Raw genomic sequence first — 20115 nt, 5'->3', positions numbered from 1 at the left:
ATGCTTAAAAATAAAAAAAGAAAACAATAAATTATAAATTAAACACTCTTTTTATTAATTATAAAATACATAAAGAAAAAAAAATCACACAACGAACTTCAATTTTGCAAAACTTAATTTCGAATCAAAAAAATTAAGAATAAAAAAATCATATACAACCTTAAGGGGAAAAATGAAAAACAGAAGAAAACTGAGAGAATCGTTGAGCACAATCATGTTGAAAATTAAACAAGAAAATTAAATTAAACAAGAAAAGAAAAACTATTGTATTGTAAGCGCATTAAAAACACGGACAAATTATGTGTAAACAACAATTAAATATTAAATACTTAAGCTTAAGAAATTTCAGCAGAAATAAACAGAAAAAAAAATAGAGAGAAGAAAACCCATCCTGAAATTTAATGGTGGAAGAGGTGTCCATGGAGTGGGGGGCAGTGGGGGGGTGTCTTAAGTGGCAGCCCCAAAGCCCGAAAAACTAAATGAGACTTTGAGCCGCTCTGTGCAGGCCCACAGCTGAGGCCGCCAGCAACCTAAGAGCAGGACAAATCCTTGGCCCCAATAACACTTGCACCTGACTCTCTGTCAAGCCACCCACGCCCACGACCATAGTGCCCCCCGAGCAAATTAAATAACATAAAATACAAATCCGCTGCTTAAGTCGCTGCAGGAGGAGAGCAGGACGACGACGAGGACGAGGACGAGGACTAGAGCCCAGGACCAGAGGGAAAAATGGAAAATAATAAACTTATTAATTCAAATTGCTGGGGAAATGTTTTCTGCGCTAGAGGGAAGGCTCCCGAACAGTGGTTGAAATGCCATTTGGGGGGAGTTTGAATGTTTTAGAAATGCTTAAAATGTGAGAGAACTTGCCGAGGATTCCCCTTAAGTAGCCACTGCGCCACATTGCTCTTTTGGCTTCAAGCCATTAAATTTGCGGGGTTTCTCCCCAGATTTCCCCTTCTATATCTCATATTGATCCCTCATTATCCTGCAATTACCCCCTGGGAGTCGAAGCAGTGATCTTTCATACCAAAACAAAGCCATTAAGGCTGTGAAATTACTTATCAATGAGATATTATATCGGCTAAAGACAGATATAAACAATTTCCGACTCTTTTTAATGCTCTCAAGAATAGCGCGCCTGTGAAATACAATAAATATAATATTTATATAAAATTTAAACCTATTTCCCCAAATAAAAACCATAGGAACTCAAGTTCTGTCGTTCTTAGGTCACACTTTTTCCCCAAAACCGTTCCACTGTGCCACAAGGGATCGCCTGAGTCCACTAAGAAAATCTGACATTGCTAGGGGCAGAGGAGGAACCCAACAGAACAGACCAGAGCGGTTCGGAATGGCACAGAATGGGACGAAGTCAGAACGGGATGGGCATTCGGGAAGGGGGCTCATCATCAACGCATTGTTAAATCCGCCAAAACAGCTGCGACTCTCAAGCTCAATTACAGACAGATTTTCCCGGACACGCCCCATGCCCTCCCCAAACCATGGACCATCTTCTTGGCGTTGTTTTTGCTGCTGATTCTGTGTCTGGTTTTGCTTTTGCCGGTGCCAATTTGACATCCACAGATACATCAGCACAGCACACACATAGTTAATCCTCTAACCGGAAGTTACACATCTTTTGGATGCCCTTCAAAGAGGGTAATGGGGTTTTATACTCTGGGTCTTGATGGTAAGAGAAAGGGGTAACTATTTGTGTCTGTAGAAGAAAGTATCTAAAGTAGAGACATGTGTCAGGCAGATACATCCCTCGATATCGATGATATCTAGACACAGACCCTTCTTTTTTAACATAAAGTTAGGATCTGTTGAGGCCTCATACATCTGGCATGGCAAAAATAGTTTCAGAAACCACTCTTTGTTAGAAAAACTTGTTTTCAAGCATAAAAATATCAGGAACCAGCAATGTTTCATCCTTTTTTGGATGTAAATATCCGAAAAATATCCATCTCTCATAGAAACAATCGGTCTGTAAGAGTATCTAAGGCTTCGGCGCCTGAAAGTATGCTTCCCTTTCTACTGTTGGCTACTGTTTCTCCTGCCAGAAGCTCCTGCCTGCTCTTCGCCTCTTCGCATTTGTTTTTCCTGGCAGCCTCCGTCGTCTGTAGTCTGTAGTCCGCTGCTTTTTCCGTGCCCTCCAGCTGCGTTTGGCAGCCAATGTAATTATTTGTGCGGTTTTTTCTCTCGGATTTGGACTGGGATTGGGATTTGATTTCCCTTTGTTTTGTTGCTAATTGGAAAAAATGCCCGCAGTAAAGAGACGGTCCCGCGTCCTCCTGCAGGAGCCACTGTCTACACATTTGCTAATATATATTTTTGTACACCAACCTTTAACCTTCGGTTAAAGTTGCAATCTAAATCAATAAGTTATTATTTGGCACACACACCCGGACGGAGTGCCACTCGGTGTCGCTGGGGTCGGGGCTTGTAGATCCCCGGAGGGTTTTGGATGCTTATTTGACTTGGTTTTCTTTTAAGGTTTGCGAAAACAAAATCCCAGACGCAATCTTTGATTTTATTGTGAGTAAACGAAAACAGCAAAAGGCGAAAAGAGCAAAAGGAAAGGAGAGAGAGAGAGTAAGAGAAGGAATGAACCGTAGGAGAGAAGTGCCGGGAGCAACAAATACGCTCAGAGATTTAGGTTAGGACTGGAAAAACAATGTGGTGGAAAATATATGGTTGTGTGTAGGCATGGGGGGCAAATGGAAAAAGGTTGCTTCGATGGGTTCTCTCGAAAAAGCCGAAAGATTGCATAGGGGATAGCCACTGGAAACAGAGTAAAAGAAAAGAATTTTAACTTTATCTAAAAAGCTATAACATCCATAGTTTTACAGCTATTGAGTGTATATTTTTGGTAGAGTAGAAATACATGATACTACCTACCTAACTATCGAAAATCATCACGAACGGATAACAAATATCGTGCAGAACCACAGAAATACGATGATATCATACACTCAACAGTATAGAGTCTGTGTATCTGTGAAAGCCGCTTAATCGTAATGGAGATGAAAAATTGAGAACAGTGTCTCATCTCTTAGTTGGGTTTCCCTGAGGGGAAGACGAAGGATCTTCCTTCTAATCGCCACGCACGATCACTCCAACCAGCCCGTCGCCGACCTTCAAGCCCACAACCGATAGCCGACCGCTAACCGACCAAGTTCCACTAGTTCCTAAGCGACCATGATTATTTCGATCTATTATCCGCACAAGTATCACAACTCGACAACCTATGCACAGTCTCTACAGAGATTTGGATATGGGATTCTATTAAAGAGCGGTAGTGCTGGTATGAATAGCACCTGCCCGGAAGGACCGATCAAAATAAAGTCTATGAGCTAGATTAGATCCCCGGCCATATGCTATTCATATCCGTCTTACTGATCACATGGTGGGACATCGGGGTTTTGGTTTACGGAACCGGTATAGGTCCTAAGTCCAGACGAGAAGTACTGGCTGAGCGATTCGTGCGGTCCGTGCCGTGTCAGGATCATATAGAGGAGCCGCTGATGGATTTGGTGGCCTGGAGGGTCTCAGCGAGGCCGAGAGGGCGTAGACCCTAAGGGATCTGGAGTCCACGCTGGCTGAAGCGCCTGATGGACCCCAACGAGCGTACGGCCGGCTCAGTCGAAAAGGTGACCACGAAGCTGTTAAATTTTGCGGAAAAGGTATATACATTATTTACAATATTTATAAAAAGTTAGGAGGGATCTAGTAGGGAGATCCAGTAGATGATCGTATTTATACGATTCGAATCGATTTCGTCTTAGTTTCTCTTTAGAATTTGCTGATGGCTAGAAACTTAGTCTCAGTAAAGACCCCTTTGCCGGAAGATGAAGTTCTTGTTAACGTTTCTAATATGTAAGTGAACAAAATCCAAAGATCTTTGATTCTAAGTAATAATTTGACCCCCGATAAAAGGCTTTTGGCTAGCCCCAAATCCTCCATTAGGATCATGTCAAACCGATGCGCTTATCAAACTTGAACTGGAAAATATCAGAGGGTTTGCTAATAACAATCCTGAGTTCACGGGGTGGCGTGACCGTCTTCTGGATGCACTAAAACCGATTTCCGAACAATCGAAGATGCAAACTCTGCAAGATTTTCAACGGTGGAATGTGCAGAGACTTGACTTGGAGAAGCAAATATTTCACATTTGCGAAAAACTCCAAAAGTCAATTATGGGAAAATGTCATGAAACCTTTAGAAAACTACGTGATGCATGCGTTTGGAGTCTTACAAAAACAAACACGAAGAAAGCAGATGTCATAAACGTAATTAAGAAAGCGTGAGTGTCAAATGAGAGGGAGAGAGTGAGAGGAAGTAAGAGAGTTTTTGGTTAAGCTAATTTATAACTCTATCATTTATTTTCTAGGAAATGTCTCGGTATGACACGAGGCAAAGAAAGGGACTATGGTCTGGATTTTTAATTAGGCAATGGCCTTTCACACCCGATACACCATATTAATTCTGACGATTTTTTGAAACTATACAATATATTTTATATGCGCAATACGTGCAATTAGTATCGGAGTCAATGACAACCGCATGCTCTCTGTCTATCCATCTGCCCTTTGGTATTGATCTGTCTTAGAGATCATGCAATTGTTTACGCTTCTCACACCAACACCGGCCGTTATATCTCGCTCTCCTCCGCCCGAGGGCACTCACTGCACGAGGAAGAGTGTGGGAGAGAGAGAGAGCGACAGAGTGAGTTTACTGAAAATTGATTTGTTCATTCTGTAACAATCTTCGGATATGACCCAGATTGCAGCCATGTACCACAATAAAACCCTTAACCCTTGGAGTATCAGGTATTGTTGAAAACGCCGAAGTAAGCCCATCTGAGAAATCGATCTGGCTATCCATAAATGGATAATGGAATAATTTGTTCTTATGCGTAAAGCCAACAAATGCTATTTGCTGAATGCAATGATCTAACCGTCGGTTAAATTTTCTGTTTTTTATTGAGCGGAGAGCTCGTGAAATGCGATTTACTGTACCGGTCCAGAGGAGTCTCAAAATCGTACATTTGTGGCATGAAAATATCTTTAATCTTGCACGAAATAAGTTGTTATCGTCTCAGTTCTGTGATATAACAATTTCTGTAATTAGGTATGCCATCCCAATCGAATCGATTTCGTCGTGGGTTTCCCTTGAATGTACCACTGCCTGGGAATTTAGTTTAATAAAAGAACCCTTCCGCTGCAGAATGAAGTTATTATTGGCGTTCATTTTATGCAAGTGCAAAAATACTCATTTGAAAATTCTATTAATCCACAGTTCATTCATTATTTTAGACCTTCGTCTGGAGCCATTGAGCTGCCAAACGACTATATCCACTGAGGCTAAAAAGCAGGCCCTTGAAATCGATATTATGATAAAAGCGGAATTTGAAAATATCCAAGGATATGCCCACGACAATGTGGAGTTTAAGGCTTTTCATAAATTTCTGCACGAATCACTGACATGGGGTGCCAATCGTAATCAGCAGAAGCTAAAGAATCTCCAACAATTTCAGAAGTATAACATGGCAAGATTGGATCTGGAGGACCAACTTTGGGAGCTTTGCAATGATCTACAGCTGAAGATTAGGGGACACTGTTACCAGTTCTATAGACAGCTGCGACAGGAATGTGTTAAGGGTCTCACAGATTCAAACAGAAATAAACAGGGAATGATTGCGAGAGTGAAACATTTGTGAGTATCGTAGAACATGAGATCGAGAGAACTTCCTATATTAATTGATCATTTTTTGATTCTAGGAGATGTGATAAAATGATTAAAGGCAAAGAGGCTGACTATGGCTATGAGTAACAAACTTTGGAGATGATCGAAACTATCCTGATGAAGAATTTGCCGAACGGTACTTCGAAATATCAGTATCATTATCCAATGTATAAATTCTGTACGATTCATAGTTGTTTGATTAAATGTTTCTTTTTCAACTGGTATTTGATGTTTTATATAACTTTCTTGAATCAACTTTTTCATTTGATTCAATCTTTATAAATATCAGCACTGCGTAAGAGCAAATATATTGTCAGTCAGTTAATCTAGGCATATATTTGAGCAAACTTATTTGGAGAGTTATAATCAATACAAAGATGGGACTGGGACTGATAAATTTCAGAGACCTTTTTTGGAATTAATCGACCTTATAATCCCGTTACATAACCATCATTTAGCAAACTAAAGTTAATTTAGAACCACTTAAGATCTTCAATGGGAAAGTTTGTTGTCGAGAGAGCATTCCGTAACGGAATCTCTAAATTTGGATCACATACTAATTCTCTTCATTAAAAACTAGGAGAATAAAAACTAGATTTTTATGTCTGTTGGGTCATCCTGCCCAATAATAGCCAATAGAGCATAACGTCTTGGATTCTAGTTGTTTATTCTAGTTCTTATAAAAACAATTATTGGTTCAGTTTTCCTAAAAATGTAGTCTTTTGCATATTCCCTAAAAAACTTAACGATTACAACTCCTTTGTCCAATCTTAGAGATGGATTACAAGAGGTTTAAAAGAAGTTTCAACATTGTGTTCTGGTACAATTTCCCCTGGAAATGTTTTATAACCATCCACAAGAAATCTTTGCGTTCTGATACGTGGCTAAGTGGGTGTACCCACTGCAAGTATACTACTATCTATGTACACTTTATTTTGACCCGTAAAAACTTTTAGCTAATCATCAATTTCCTTCCATATTGAATCTTTACTATTGACACACATAAATTTAACTTTTTTATATTCCACAGAAGCCACTGATAAAGCCCAAGGCGGACCGGGCAGGACCGGGCAGGACCTGCTGTCACTGCGCTGCTGCACATACCTTGGGGACATAAAGTCATCAAGTAGAACACCCCCATGATCCTGGTTGCCCATGGGCGCCTCCAGGATTTGCCCTTTTTTATGTTTATTATTTTCTTTTCTATGCGGCGTCTGGCTATGCGGTGGTCTGTGTGTGTGTTTTTAGCCACGTGCCCCGGCGGCACCCTTCGACGATTCGTTGCGCTAGTTTCACACCCTTGTGCGCCGCACGAAGGGGGATGCGAACCCCTCAAGAAACGCATATCCTCAGCCACAACAGAAACATGTTGCTTTCCGTCTGCTTTTTTTCTTGTGGCTTACCAGACACCAGAGCATCGTATGGAATGGGGCAGGGATGTTCTTCTCCCGGTCGTTGGGTCATCAATAATGGCGCAAACATGCACTTAGGTCGCTTGCTTTTGCATTAGGATGAGGCGGCTTAGTGAAATTGGTACACAACCCCCTCAGAATCCCCTTTTTTTCGTCCCACATCCCATGGGGGTCACTACTTTCAATAAAAATTTGTTTTCCGATTGGGGGGACACTTTTTGTTGTGCGGCAGATTAAGTGGATTTCACCTTTTTTGCTAATGTAAATTGAAAGAGGGGACATGTTTTCGTTTGAATTTAACGATTTTTTGGTAGTTGCACGAGTTGGCAACCCTAAAAGTGGTAGGCGCCCAATCGGTATTTGAAATTACGTTATCGATTTTTGGATAGAAATACAATACTACCTGGGGAAATGAATATTGACGTCACAACATTGTGACTGTTTTTTAGTTGAGCTTTTTTTTTGTACAAATACAATAAATGGGAACATCAAAATTGAGCAATAGGAACGATTACTCACTTACGTTTTGTTTCTTTGCCCTTTTTCGCTTAGGTCTCAATCTAATAAAAGCGAGTATTTAAAACAAGCCATTCAAGTAGAAAATTGATTAAAAAAATCGAATTAATTAAACCGAATAACAAAATCGAGGAATATAATTTCCAATCGTGGACAGATCAGTGGGCTTTACACTCCACGAAATTTATGAATCTTAAAGAGTTTTATCGCAGTTTACTTAAAAGATATCGTGTTCTTTTTTTTAAGTCAAGATGAAGGATAAAATGGACCTACAAGAGTAATTATTATTAGTATTATTATCAGCGGCTTAACTCAAGCTGTTATCCTGTTTAAATAAAGGCGGCTTAAGTGGGCTAAGTTTGCATCGGTATATTTACGTTAAATATTTTGAAAATAGGACGCATATCGGTATGTTTCGGTATATTTCATAAGTTTTTCGTTATACCACTGTATATTTAAGATGGTAACACTCTTATAGCTAAAGTGTGTGGCTGAGATTAAGTTTCGAAACTCCCGCCAATAACTTCCGGTTGTTACGGTATATTTTTTTTAAAGTGAGTCCGTATATTTTGGTATTTATTTGAATTGGGTAGAATCTGTAATAACCGGTTCACAACAATGAGTCCCATTCCATGCACACATACCCTGGGGGAAATGGATGTTATAGAATTGTGAATATGTTCGTCATCCCAGGCTCCAAGGAACGCAAAAACAGTTTAGTCTCTGTTTTAAACATATTTCAACGATATTTGAAGCTTATTTTTTTTTTTGCAGGGACCAAGAATAGGTATCAGGATCGAGATATATATATATACAATATACTAATAATAAACATGAATATGTCTAAAAAATGTCGTTTTGAGAAAAGGTCTTTATTAGTTACGTTTTATCTTCATATCAATATTTATACTTTCATATAAAATTAACAAAATAGGGTATACAAAGGCCTATACTACGGCTTACACGCAACATAGCGACTCCTTTTTTGTTGAAATTTTTCGTTTAAACCTTTTTTTACAATAAATAAAATAAAAGCAAGGATTAAGAACTATCCAATCTTGTAGAAAATTCATTCATCAATGGGATAAAGCTATGTGGGCACTACTGAAAGATTTAGTTTGTCAGCATTATTCAATGGAATATCAAAATTGAGCAAATATTCTTTTTCGTTTGTTTTGATTGACTTATTTCGCTACTTGCCTTTTGATTGACTTATTTCGCTAAAACCTCTTTTTACGCAAAATGCAATAAAAGCAAGTGTTTAAAATAACCCAGTCAAGTTTAGAATAGGTTAATTAATCCGAGATAATAATGTGGGCATGGCTAAATGTTCTATCTAGCCAGTAATATTCAGCGGAATATCAAAATTAAGGAATATGGTTTCCAATCCTCGACAGAGAACGATTAGCCCATTGCAAGCCAAGGGGGTATTTTAAGACTCCACCGAAAATAATAAAAATTTAATAATTTCAGCGCAGTTCAGGAGAGAGATGTCGTGGTTTTTGAAGTTCAGAGAAGAGATGGCATGAATCCTCAAGAAGAATTTACAATCAGTAATATTTACCTCAAGTAGTTGAACTATTTAAATAGAGGGGGCTTTAGTGGGCTAAGACAGCCAGTCGCCACCGACGACGACGACGACGAGAGAGAGACGCTACCGAGAATTTTTTTTCTAAATTAAAATTGCATTTTCGAACCCTATTTAATATCATTTTAAGTGCAATATCGCCCATAACCCACCAGCCAACGGGCTCCGATCGGAAAATCTATAAAGATCGAAGGCATTTTCGGCCAATATTCGTGCGAACAAATTCAGTGGAAAGCATACAAAAAAAATTCCAACAATGCGCAGCACAATACCAATACACACACACGGTGGTGGTGCTGCTGCTGCCTGAAATTTCTTTATGCCAAAGAGTGTACGCAAAGGGCAGCGGGCAAAAGAGAAACAGCGGAGGAAGAAAAAAAGAGAAATGTGCGTATAATTATAGACAGTGCAGCAGAAGGACGGATAGTGCAATATATAGATATAGATGTATTTTCAAAAGACTCGCGGATAGTCGCGCTCCCCCTGTATCAAAATCATTGAACTGTACAAAAACACGCCCATATTTAGTGTCTGTGTGTGAGCCCCTATGCATCAGTGTTTGTGTGCGTGGTGCAAAGTGTGTTTTATTTATTACACTTTGATTTTGCAACTGCCTTTATTATTATTCGCTCTTATCCCCCGCCGAACGAGCGAACGGAAGTCGTCGCCTACAATTTATTTGGTTTTATTATTTTTCTGTGTCGCTCTTCGCCCCCACAGACACATACACACACACACACGCTCGAACGAACAATCAAGCCCACTAACACACATCTATGTACAGTAGCAGCAGCAGCTTTGGCTCCCACACACACACACACGGATAGATATACCTACGAGTAGCGCAGCAGTTCTCTGTCGCAGCCAACGTCGCTGTTTAGCCGTCGGCAGCGCAGACTCAATTGCATGAGAATTTGATTGCCCTCTCTTTCACTCATTCGGCTCAATTTATTAGCAACATTGTTTTTGTGTCTGTTTTTTGTTTTAGGTTTTGTTGTTGCAGAAAATGAAAGTGTGAGCTTGGTACGGGGAAACAAAAGCAACAAAAAAAGGTGAAAAAAGAGATTAGTTTCAAGTGTCGATGATTTTGATACCCTAGCCAGGGGCATAATTTCTATTTAAGTCATATGATAAAGTGATAAACATATTAAATAACACTTTTTACTACAAATATGTGGCTTAAGATCAATTATTCTTATGAAAGCTAAACGATATAATGCTCCGATTTTTATAAACATTTGTGGGACTATTTATCAACACACAAGAGATAAATTCTAAAATTTGTATATGGTGTTCTATATAGTTTTATGTACCAAGTGGAATATCTACTGAAACAGAGAAGTTCTCATACAAAAACATTATTTCTGAGCAAAGTTTTAATTATATATCTCTGAGACTGACTTTGAACACCTTTTAGTGCTTTCCATTTCTGATTTTCCAAACATTAACTCAAAATATTACCCCCACCTGGTACCCTGTAAATAGCCAAAGCCCCTAACAAAAAGTAACACAAAAAGCCGCAACAAAAGACTTGAAACAAAAAACCTAAAAACAAAAACCTTACTAAAAATTGACCAACAAAATCTCACAGCAATTTTTGTTTTGTTTTAGCAAAAAGATTTCGTACTCTCTTTTACGTGGGGCTTTGTTTTAAGCACCAGAGATTTATGATATCTTTTGTGGATCTTTCTTTAAAAATGGTAGGAAAATTGGTTTAAAATTGGACTCTTGCCGGTCTATTTATTTTTGTTTCCCAGCTAAAAACCTTGGACATTGGGGATTTCTTTTGGGGGATCTTTCTTTAAAGATGTTTTAAGAGGGTTTCTGTCTTCTGTTCGAAAAAAAGTGAGCTCTATCACCGAATATGATGAATATTCTCGACTGCTTTTAAGAAAGTAACTTTTGGTTTAAGTTTGGTTTGGTATTGAACGCAGAAGAATTCTACTTCTGAAGCTTCTTCTCTGAAATTCAGAGCAGATTTGTAGATAAAGACGCACATTATGTACTAATTATAAAGCTTAACTTTACTTACAGCTAAACGTTGGGTCTAGAGTCCACATTCACATATCACATATCCGGCGGGAGGTGGTGGCATGCCGTAGCATCGTCTGCGGCCCGCAATAGCAGCAGCAGCAGCAGAAGCAACGCGCCTCATGGATTCATATCATCATATCAGACATCATGTGAGTGGTCGTGTCTGTCTGCAGAAGATATGGCTATTGTTCATCGATTAACTCAAGTCTCCTTTCATTCAGTATCCACCCACAAGCACCACAGCCACGTCGGGAGGGGGGGTTGTGGGCAGCACGGCCATCAATCGTCCGGAGTTGCATCAAAAATGCAACAGAGGATCGCATTCGAGTGACACTAGTTCTGCGTACAGCGGCAGCGATACCATGGCCTCAAACTATGCCTCATCGCTGGAGGCCGAAGAGATCGATCTCTCCGGCCTGGTGGAGTCCGTTGTGGACTCGGACGAGGAGGATCTCGCAGAGAGTATGGATGTGAGTGATGGTCATATCATAACTGAAGAGAAAATCCCATAAATTTCATTCGATTCGCTCTCTAATTGAATTTGTTTTTCGCCCTTCGATTCAGAGTCTAAATGTGCGGGATGCGGTGCGAGATTGTTTGGAAAAGGATCCCTCGGAGCGCAGCGAAGACGATGTGGAGATTCTGTTGGAGTTCACCCAAGGCCTGAAGGCCTTTACGAACATCACCCTGGCCGTGCGGCGGGCCCTCTGCTCCGTGATGGTCTTCGCTGTGGTGGACAAGGCCGGCACTGTGGTCATGTCGGATGGCGAGGAACTCGACTCGTGGTCGGTGCTGATCAATGGAGCGGTGGAGATCGAACATGCGAACGGAACACGCGAGGAGCTGCAGATGGGCGACTCCTTCGGGATCCTGCCGACGATGGACAAGCTCTACCATCGCGGAGTGATGCGCACCAAGTGCGATGACTGCCAATTCGTGTGCATCACACAGACGGACTATTATCGCATCCAGCACCAGGGCGAGGAGAACACACGCCGCCACGAAGACGAGCAGGGACGGATCGTAATGGTCACGGAGCTGCGGTCCATTGGCGGCAGTGGTGCAGAGGCTACCAGCGGATCAATGACAAGTGCGGCAGCCTCGCTGAACATGAAACGTGGCCATGTGGTCATCCGTGGCACCCCCGAGCGACTGCTGCAGCAGCTCGTGGAGGAAAACTCGATGACAGATCCCACCTATGTGGAGGATTTCCTTCTCACGCACCGCATTTTCATCCACAACCAACAGGAGGTGACCGCCAAGCTGCTCCATTGGTTCGACCTGGAGCAAATGGACTCCCACAAGACGCAGGAGCTGCGGGATCGCGTCACCCGCGTGGTCCTCCTTTGGGTGAACAATCACTTTACGGACTTCGAGGCGGACCACGAGATGATGGAGTTCTTGGAGATCTTCGAGGCTCTGCTGGAGCGCAAGAAGCTCCTCAGTCAGCTGCGACTCCTCCACATTGCCTGTGCCGCCAAGGCACGGATGAGGAGCTGCACGTTGACGCGCTCTTCCCGCGACGAGGCCCTCAATTTCCAGATCATTGGCGGCTACGAGCTGAAGGGCGTGGCAGCGGCCACTGGGAATGCCGCTGTTGGGATCTACATCTCGCACGTGGAGCCTGGCTCCAAGGCCCAGGACGTGGGCCTCAAGCGGGGCGATCAGATCCACGAAGTGAACGGCCAATCCCTGGATCATGTGACCAGCAAGCGAGCCCACGAGATCCTCACGGGCACCACGCACTTGAGCATCAACGTGAAGAGCAATCTGCTGGGCTTCAAGGAGATCATGCAGGCCCTCGAGCATGGCGGCGGCAGTGCCTCGGGCGCTGGCGGCATATCCTCGGGCAGCGGCAGCTTCAAGGTTCTGCGCAGTCCGCGACGCATCTGCGCCAATGACATTGCCAAGCTGCACGGCCGGTCCGACAGCACCACGGACGAGCTAACGAACGCCAGCAATCGTGCCCACATGGTGCGCCTCAGCTCCGTGGATATGCTGCTCGACCAGCCCGACTGTGCCCCGCCCCAGACGCCGCCAGTGAGTGGTGGCGGGGGCGGCAGCATGGCCTCCAATTTCATGGCACAGCTGCTGCAGAGCGTCAACAATAGCTCAGCGAAAAAGGGCTCCAACGGCGATCCGCAGGACACAAAGGGGGGATTCATGACTCTGGCGCCCAAGCGACGCCTGCAGAAGGCTCTGGCAAAAATGAATCTCTTGAACAAGCAGCAGCATCACGTGGGCAGCCTGAACGACTCTTCGGATACGCTGCTGAACGAACCAGCCGCGCAGACTGGTCCCAAGGCCAAGATATCGTCCGCCAGCTCGGGCAGCAGCTCCACCCAGTCCTCGATCAATGGCTGTGTGGCCAGCATCAGCAGCGGCAGGCTGTATCAATCGCAATCGAATCCGGACCTGACGAGCCTCAACTACGATGGCGGCAGCGACGGTGCGGCCATGCTGCAGGTCAACTATCTGGGGGCACATCTGCACCATCGCCCCTCGGCAGCCTCAACGCTTACCACGACCTCCACGCAGTCGCATATGCTCCCCGACTACCCGGAGCACGTCCTGAAGGTCTACAAGGCGGATCAGACATGCAAGTACGTTCTCATCTACAAGGAGACCACCGCCCATGAGGTGGTGATGCTGACACTCCAGGAGTTCGGCATCCACGATCCCAGCTCGAATTTCTCGCTGTGCGAAGTGAGTGTGGGCGAGGGCGGAATGGTAAAGCAGCGACGGCTGCCCGACCAGCTGCAGAATCTCGCCGAAAGAATCAGCTTTGCGGCACGCTACTATCTGAAGCTAAACGACAGCACGGAGCCCCTGGTGCCCGACGAATTGGCCCTGGAATTGGTGCGGGAATCAGGTGTGCATTTCCTCCACCTGAATGCCTACGAGTTGGCCATCCAGCTGACGCTTCAGGACTTTGCCAACTTCCGCCAGATCGAGTCCACCGAGTACGTGGATGAACTCTTCGAGCTGCAGTCCAAGTATGGCGTGCCGATGCTCAGCAAATTCTCAGAGCTGGTGAATCGCGAGATGTTCTGGGTTGTCAGCGAGATCTGTGCCGAGCACAACATCGTGCGGCGCATGAAGATCGTGAAGCAGTTCATCAAAATCGCGCGCCACTGCAAGGAGTGTCGGAACTTCAACTCCATGTTCGCCATCATTTCGGGGCTGGGACATGGCGCTGTATCGCGGCTGCGGCTCACGTGGGAGAAGCTGCCCTCGAAGTACCAGCGGCTGTTCAATGACCTGCAGGACCTCATGGATCCCTCGCGGAATATGAGCAAGTACCGGCAGCTGGTCTCCGCGGAGCTGCTGGCCCAGCATCCCATCATCCCATTCTACCCGATTGTGAAGAAGGATCTGACATTTATTCACCTGGGAAACGATACGCGTGTCGACGGATTGATCAACTTTGAGAAGCTGCGAATGCTGTCCAAGGAAGTGCGCCTGCTGACGCACATGTGCAGCTCCCCCTACGATCTGCTGGCCATCCTGGAGCTCAAGGGGCAGTCCCCCTCGAATGCCCTCTTCTCGCTCAATCAGATGTCCGCCTCGCAGAGCAACGCGGCCGCTGGCACAGTGATAGCCGCCAACGCGGGCCAGGCGACGATCAAGCGAAGGAAGAAGTCCACGGCGGCCCCCAATCCCAAAAAGATGTTCGAGGAGGCCCAAATGGTGCGCCGTGTGAAGGCGTACCTCAACAGCCTGAAGATACTCAGCGACGAGGACCTGCTGCACAAGTTCTCCTTGGAATGCGAGCCCGCACAGGGCTCCACCTACTCGGGCAGCATTTCCCATGGCAACACCTCGCATCGGAGTGGCGGGGGAGGCAGCTCCAGTGGCGGCGCCGGTGGCGTAAGCATCGCTGGGAGTATGGGGGCCGGCAGCTCTGGTCTGAATGCCGGCGACCAGCTCAGCATTTACTCGCACACCAGCTCCAGTTCGGCGCCCAACTCCTCGCTCTCCCTGCGGAAGCGCCACCCCAGTTCGCCCACCCTCTCCACCACCAGCTCGACGAGCTCCACCAGCGACAACCAGCGGCGCCAGCAGCTGCAGAACAACGGGCCCAAGTTCGGAACGGCCTCGCCGCAGGCCGTCAAAAAGATGCTCTCGCTCTCGGAATCATCCAAGATCCGGCCTCACCAGCCATTCATCCCGCGCCACAACTCAGCGCTTCCCGGAGTCATCCCACCCCTCCATCATCTACATGCGGCGCACGGCTTTGCGACGCCTGTGGCAGGGAGTACGGGCGTCGGAACGGGCTGCACATCGCCAGCCACAGCTGCTGGAGTGGTCGCCGCCTCTCAGTGCACCCCGAGTCCTAGTCCCTGTTCACATCGACGCCTGGCTTCGGCAGGTACGGCTGCAGACAATGCACAATCTCTAATCTGTAGATCCTAAGCTGGGGATTACCCTTCGACTGTTTATCTAATGTTGAATTATCTTCTTGTTTGCCCGCTGTTCAGGTAACATAATGCTGCCCGTTCGGGCCATACATGAGCGTTCGCATTCGGACACGCCAGCACCGCCACCGCCGCTACCATCGGTGGATCTATCGCTGGAGAGCAGTAGTGTGACTACCTTTCGTGATCTACCCTTGCGCAAATCCGTGACTTCCGGTGAGTCGAGGCTCTGCAGAGGGACTCAAAGATGGACTAAAACCACATGCTTTTAGATGCTACTAAAAAAAAACCGTTAGATAGTTGCATACATATAGTATATACACCATGTAAAGTGCTTAAGATCAAAGCTAGAGCTAGAGCTCTATGAGCAGATGATGTTGGATGCTTTCGGATGTTATAGCCACAAAAATAGTTGTTTTGTTGCTAAAACTCTTACTGATTGTTTCCAGTTGCTCCCAGATTTGAGTATACTTGATCCAAAAATCGTAAAATTAGGTTTAGGAATTTTAGGAAATATTTTTCCAATATTTTCCTATTAAACCATCAGTTTTCTGTGATTGAATCTATTGCTCTTACAAAATACTGCTGTTATATTACTATTTCATCGTAAAATCTATTGAAATCTATCTTTTGTGGCTAAAGGTCTATATTCAGTCCATTCGTGGTTTGTGACAATGTTTCCATTCGTTTATGGGAAGTTTGTACAACAATACAATGATTTGCTGTTTAGCCCTTCGCTTATGGGAAATTTGTGCCTTCAAAGGAAAAAAAAAGCATCAAATATTATCTAAAGCTCGAAATGCACTGTATTTATATGTATGTATCTATGCCGGCTGCCCTCCAATTATTAGCTATATATAATATATAAACTGTAGCTTAAATTTAGTTGCCATTTAGTGAAAAGTGTTAGATTTGCGCTTTAGACTCTTGTGCCCCCTGCTTGCATTTGATTTCCTCCATTATTTTTGGTGGTTGGTTTTGGATTTTTGGATTTGGTTGTGGCTTACACTACACACACACACCTACACCTACACATACACGTACACGTACACGTATAGACACACGCACACCTTGAATGGGAATCCCTTTTTCGGGGGTAAACCCACTTTCAATGGGAGACCAAAACTTTTTCTTTACGCCTACTTTCACACACATCCAACAGGTTCCATATCGTCATGCGACAGCGGCTATGTGCATCAGCAGCAGCAGCAACAGCAGGTGCACCACCACCAACAGCAACAACAACAACAACAACAGCACCACTTACAATACCAACAACAACAACCACAACACACCAACCATGAGCCATCGCCGCCGGTTTACACGGCAGCCGATTGTCGTCTCTTACAGCAGATATCGAATAATGCGGTCACCCGCAATCTGAACAGTCCCTGCCAGAGCACAAATCACACACCACCCAGCACGCCCACACCACCACCACAACCGACACAGACACAAGCAACGTCTCAGGCAGCAATTGCAGGCGCCACACCCACCATACAGCTTTCCGCACCACCAACCGCTGCGGCCTACATGCACATGCGGAGTCAACAACAACAGCAGCAGCAGCAGCAACAGCAGCTCCAACAGCAACAATCTTTGGCCATGCCACCGCCACCACCACCGCCGTACAATGTGCCACCGCTGGCCAGTCTATACAATCATCATCATAGCAGTGCGGCGGCCAGTAGGCACCTCAACCACATGCATGGTAAGCAGCAGGTCAACAGATCAGCCAGTAAGAGGGAAGCAGCAGAACCGAACCACTACCGAAAACCACCAGAAAAACCACAGAATGCAATGCAAAGCAGGAGTTTGAGTCTCGAGTCTCTCAGGTCTTTTTCTGTGCTTAGAAATATATGGGTTTTACCATACCCACATGCAGATCTAATGTTTTATCGACTTTATAGGAACCGAATTCTGTATAAAATAACTTATTTGCGATTGTTCTTTTCGCAGGTGGCCCGCCAAATTTTATGGATAGCACCAAGTGTACCATATGCCCCATGCCACCCATGAATCAATAATGAAATCAAATCAAATTGTGCTGTTTTAACTACTAAAATGTTAATTTAATTAGTTGTGAGTACTTGGAGTTATGTCTTTCACAGTGTGTTTTGGAAGTGGAAATTGTTGAAAACCTTTCGGTTTGCAGTCCAAGGTCAAGAACAGTGGGCATTCTTGGACCTTCCCTTTTGAAGGCTTCGCTTGTGCGTGCCGAGTCGAGAGCAAAGTCGTGCCCACCGCTGCCTTCCAAAACACACTGTACCACAAATATCTACCCATAATTCCCAACTAAATGGAGTTTATTTTTCTCCTTCCAGCATATAGTAGAGTTGCCAAAATTTGTTAATGGTTGTGTGGTTTCCATTTCGCCAGCAAAAAAAACCCAAGAATGAAAGACAAACAGAGACCCCTTCTTCGGAGGAGGAGTAGCATCCCAAAAGTGAGAGAGAGACGAGTAACTGGAAGCCAATTGTGTCGCGTATTTAATTTAGAATATAGCTTAAGTGTCTTACAGTATAATTTTAGTTGCTCTAGTGGCTTACGATTTATAATTTAATTTAGCAAAATTCTTTGTACACAAGGTCCCGCCCCAAACAAGCAAACATTCACCGCCTCCGAGCGCTTAGTCGTTGCCTTTTCTTGTAGAAGAAAACGTCGTCTGCAGGCAGACCCCACCACCCAAGCAGAAACCCAAAATCAAACTCTTTTGAAGACTTCAACGTCGGCATTTACAGACAAAGCAAAGCAGAATTTTCCGAATGCCCAGCACAACACAACGAGGACGATCCACACGCAAATTAAAACAGAAAAAGAGGACGGTCTAGAGAGCACTTACTCAAACACACACACACACAGGGGCTCTCTCGTGAATTCCATTAATGTATACTTCTTTTTTATGCTTATGTACAAGTTAGTTATACTATATACATACTACTTATATACGATATACTATATACACGCTGAAAAACCTTCGCTCCAATTCCAAATATTTAGTTTGTAAGCCCAAAAGTAAGAGACAAAGAGAGAGAGAGAAAATGATTTCGAATATTTTTCCAATCATTCGTTGTATTTATGCGTATTTTTTTTTGCGAAGGTAGGATACGGATACGGATACGAAATGAAAGACAAAATGCAATACCGACCTAGACTCTAGCCCACACACATGAAAAATGAGAAAATCAAAGTACAACTACACCCGAAATACCAACCGGAAACATAAGTTTATATAAAAGACAACAAAGAAACATAAACAACCCTGAGACTTGAACGCAGCATAACCGAAATGTAATCATTTTTTGACTCCAATATAAATCTACAATACAAGTATATATACTATATATTTTTGGTGTGTGCATGATTGCCTGTTATATACATAGAATATATACAATATATATATATATATACATATATACAAACCTATATACAAGAAATCTCTATACCATATTTATGTATACAAAAACACAACCTGAACAAAAACTAGCCTGAATTCCAATGCAAAAACCAATTTATGTTTTGCTAAAGACGAAAGAAATTCGAATCAGAAATACTTTAAGAAATGTTTACTTTTTTTATACGATGCACATTTTGTTTTATCTGAGGCTATCTGATGGATAGCGATCGTTCCGTTCTAAACCATCCTGACTATGGAGGCAGCCCAACGATCGACAGACATCTAAATATTAACAGAGTTGAAATCCGATCTAAAAGCATTTAAATTCCAGAGACAAACAAATTTCCAGAGAAAAAAATTAAGGAAAAATCTCTTAAGCAAGCTCTTTTAGTCTATTAAGTTCTAAGCGCCCCTCGGTCGCTTGGGCTGGCGGAGAGCTGAGGTTTTACCACTTGATAGGTGGATCTGTCTACTCTGATTCACAAATTTCGTAAAATGTTTCGTATAAACAAAGTAAATATTTAGCTAAAGACAGAAATATTATAATTGTATACATCGTGCTCTTTGTATCTTTAATTAAGTTTAAATTTGAGTATAGTCTTGTATTCTTTGAGTATCGGACATAAAAACCAATCTCCAATTTGCTTGTTTAAGAACCTTACAAGAAGGTTATCCAAACAAAACTCAAATACTGTAATAAAAAACCACAAAAATCAAAACCAAATTTTGCATTTTGCTTAAATTTAAATAAAAAAAAAACCCCCAGAAATAGACATTAATGAAAGTACAAACTTTTTAGAGGGTTTTTTGTTTTTTTAAGGGGGAGTAGAAAGAAGAAATACTCCACTACAATTTTGAGGGTGTGTGTATCCTATTTTTGGAAGCGAATTAAAATTTCAATGATTGTTTTTTGAAGAATATTATGGGTTTTAAATGTTAATGATGTACGTTTTTTAAAGCACTTTGGACTGACCATAAAGATTTGAAAGAAGTGCCAAA

General features: G+C 43.4%; 3 protein-coding genes across 4 annotated transcripts; all 3 read left to right on the top strand.

The window, feature by feature from the left end:
• Nucleotides 1-3773: 3773 nt before the first annotated feature.
• Nucleotides 3774-4565, top strand: LOC26532759 (uncharacterized). The gene is made up of 3 exons (XM_015181531.2): nucleotides 3774-3882; nucleotides 3943-4309; nucleotides 4397-4565. The coding sequence occupies exons 1-3, from the start codon at nucleotides 3855-3857 to the stop codon at nucleotides 4449-4451; spliced, it is 450 nt and encodes a 149-aa protein (XP_015037017.2). The 5' UTR covers nucleotides 3774-3854; the 3' UTR covers nucleotides 4452-4565.
• A 595-nt stretch (nucleotides 4566-5160) lies between these two features.
• Nucleotides 5161-5975, top strand: LOC6902421 (uncharacterized). Its single transcript, XM_002133319.3, has 3 exons — nucleotides 5161-5261; nucleotides 5322-5721; nucleotides 5787-5975. Exons 1-3 carry the CDS (start codon nucleotides 5234-5236, stop codon nucleotides 5836-5838), a joined length of 480 nt encoding a protein of 159 aa, XP_002133355.2. The 5' UTR covers nucleotides 5161-5233; the 3' UTR covers nucleotides 5839-5975.
• A 3303-nt stretch (nucleotides 5976-9278) lies between these two features.
• PDZ-GEF (PDZ domain-containing guanine nucleotide exchange factor) lies at nucleotides 9279-19840 on the top strand. Of its 2 annotated transcripts, XM_001355832.4 has the most exons (8): nucleotides 9279-9654; nucleotides 11302-11450; nucleotides 11523-11771; nucleotides 11866-15673; nucleotides 15783-15935; nucleotides 16882-17430; nucleotides 17679-17801; nucleotides 18044-19840. In XM_001355832.4, the coding sequence occupies exons 2-7, from the start codon at nucleotides 11421-11423 to the stop codon at nucleotides 17744-17746; spliced, it is 4857 nt and encodes a 1618-aa protein (XP_001355868.3). In that variant the 5' UTR covers nucleotides 9279-9654; nucleotides 11302-11420; the 3' UTR covers nucleotides 17747-17801; nucleotides 18044-19840. The 2 variants fall into 2 exon arrangements, with proteins under 2 accessions (XP_001355868.3, XP_015037016.2); XM_015181530.2 differs by lacking the exon at nucleotides 16882-17430 and having other exon boundaries at nucleotides 9280-9654.
• The last annotated feature ends 275 nt before the right edge of the window (nucleotides 19841-20115 follow it).

This window comes from Drosophila pseudoobscura, chromosome 4, assembly GCF_009870125.1.
Source record: "Drosophila pseudoobscura strain MV-25-SWS-2005 chromosome 4, UCI_Dpse_MV25, whole genome shotgun sequence".
Lineage (NCBI taxonomy): Eukaryota > Metazoa > Arthropoda > Insecta > Diptera > Drosophilidae > Drosophila > Drosophila pseudoobscura.
This window is presented reverse-complemented; position numbering and strand designations above follow the sequence as displayed.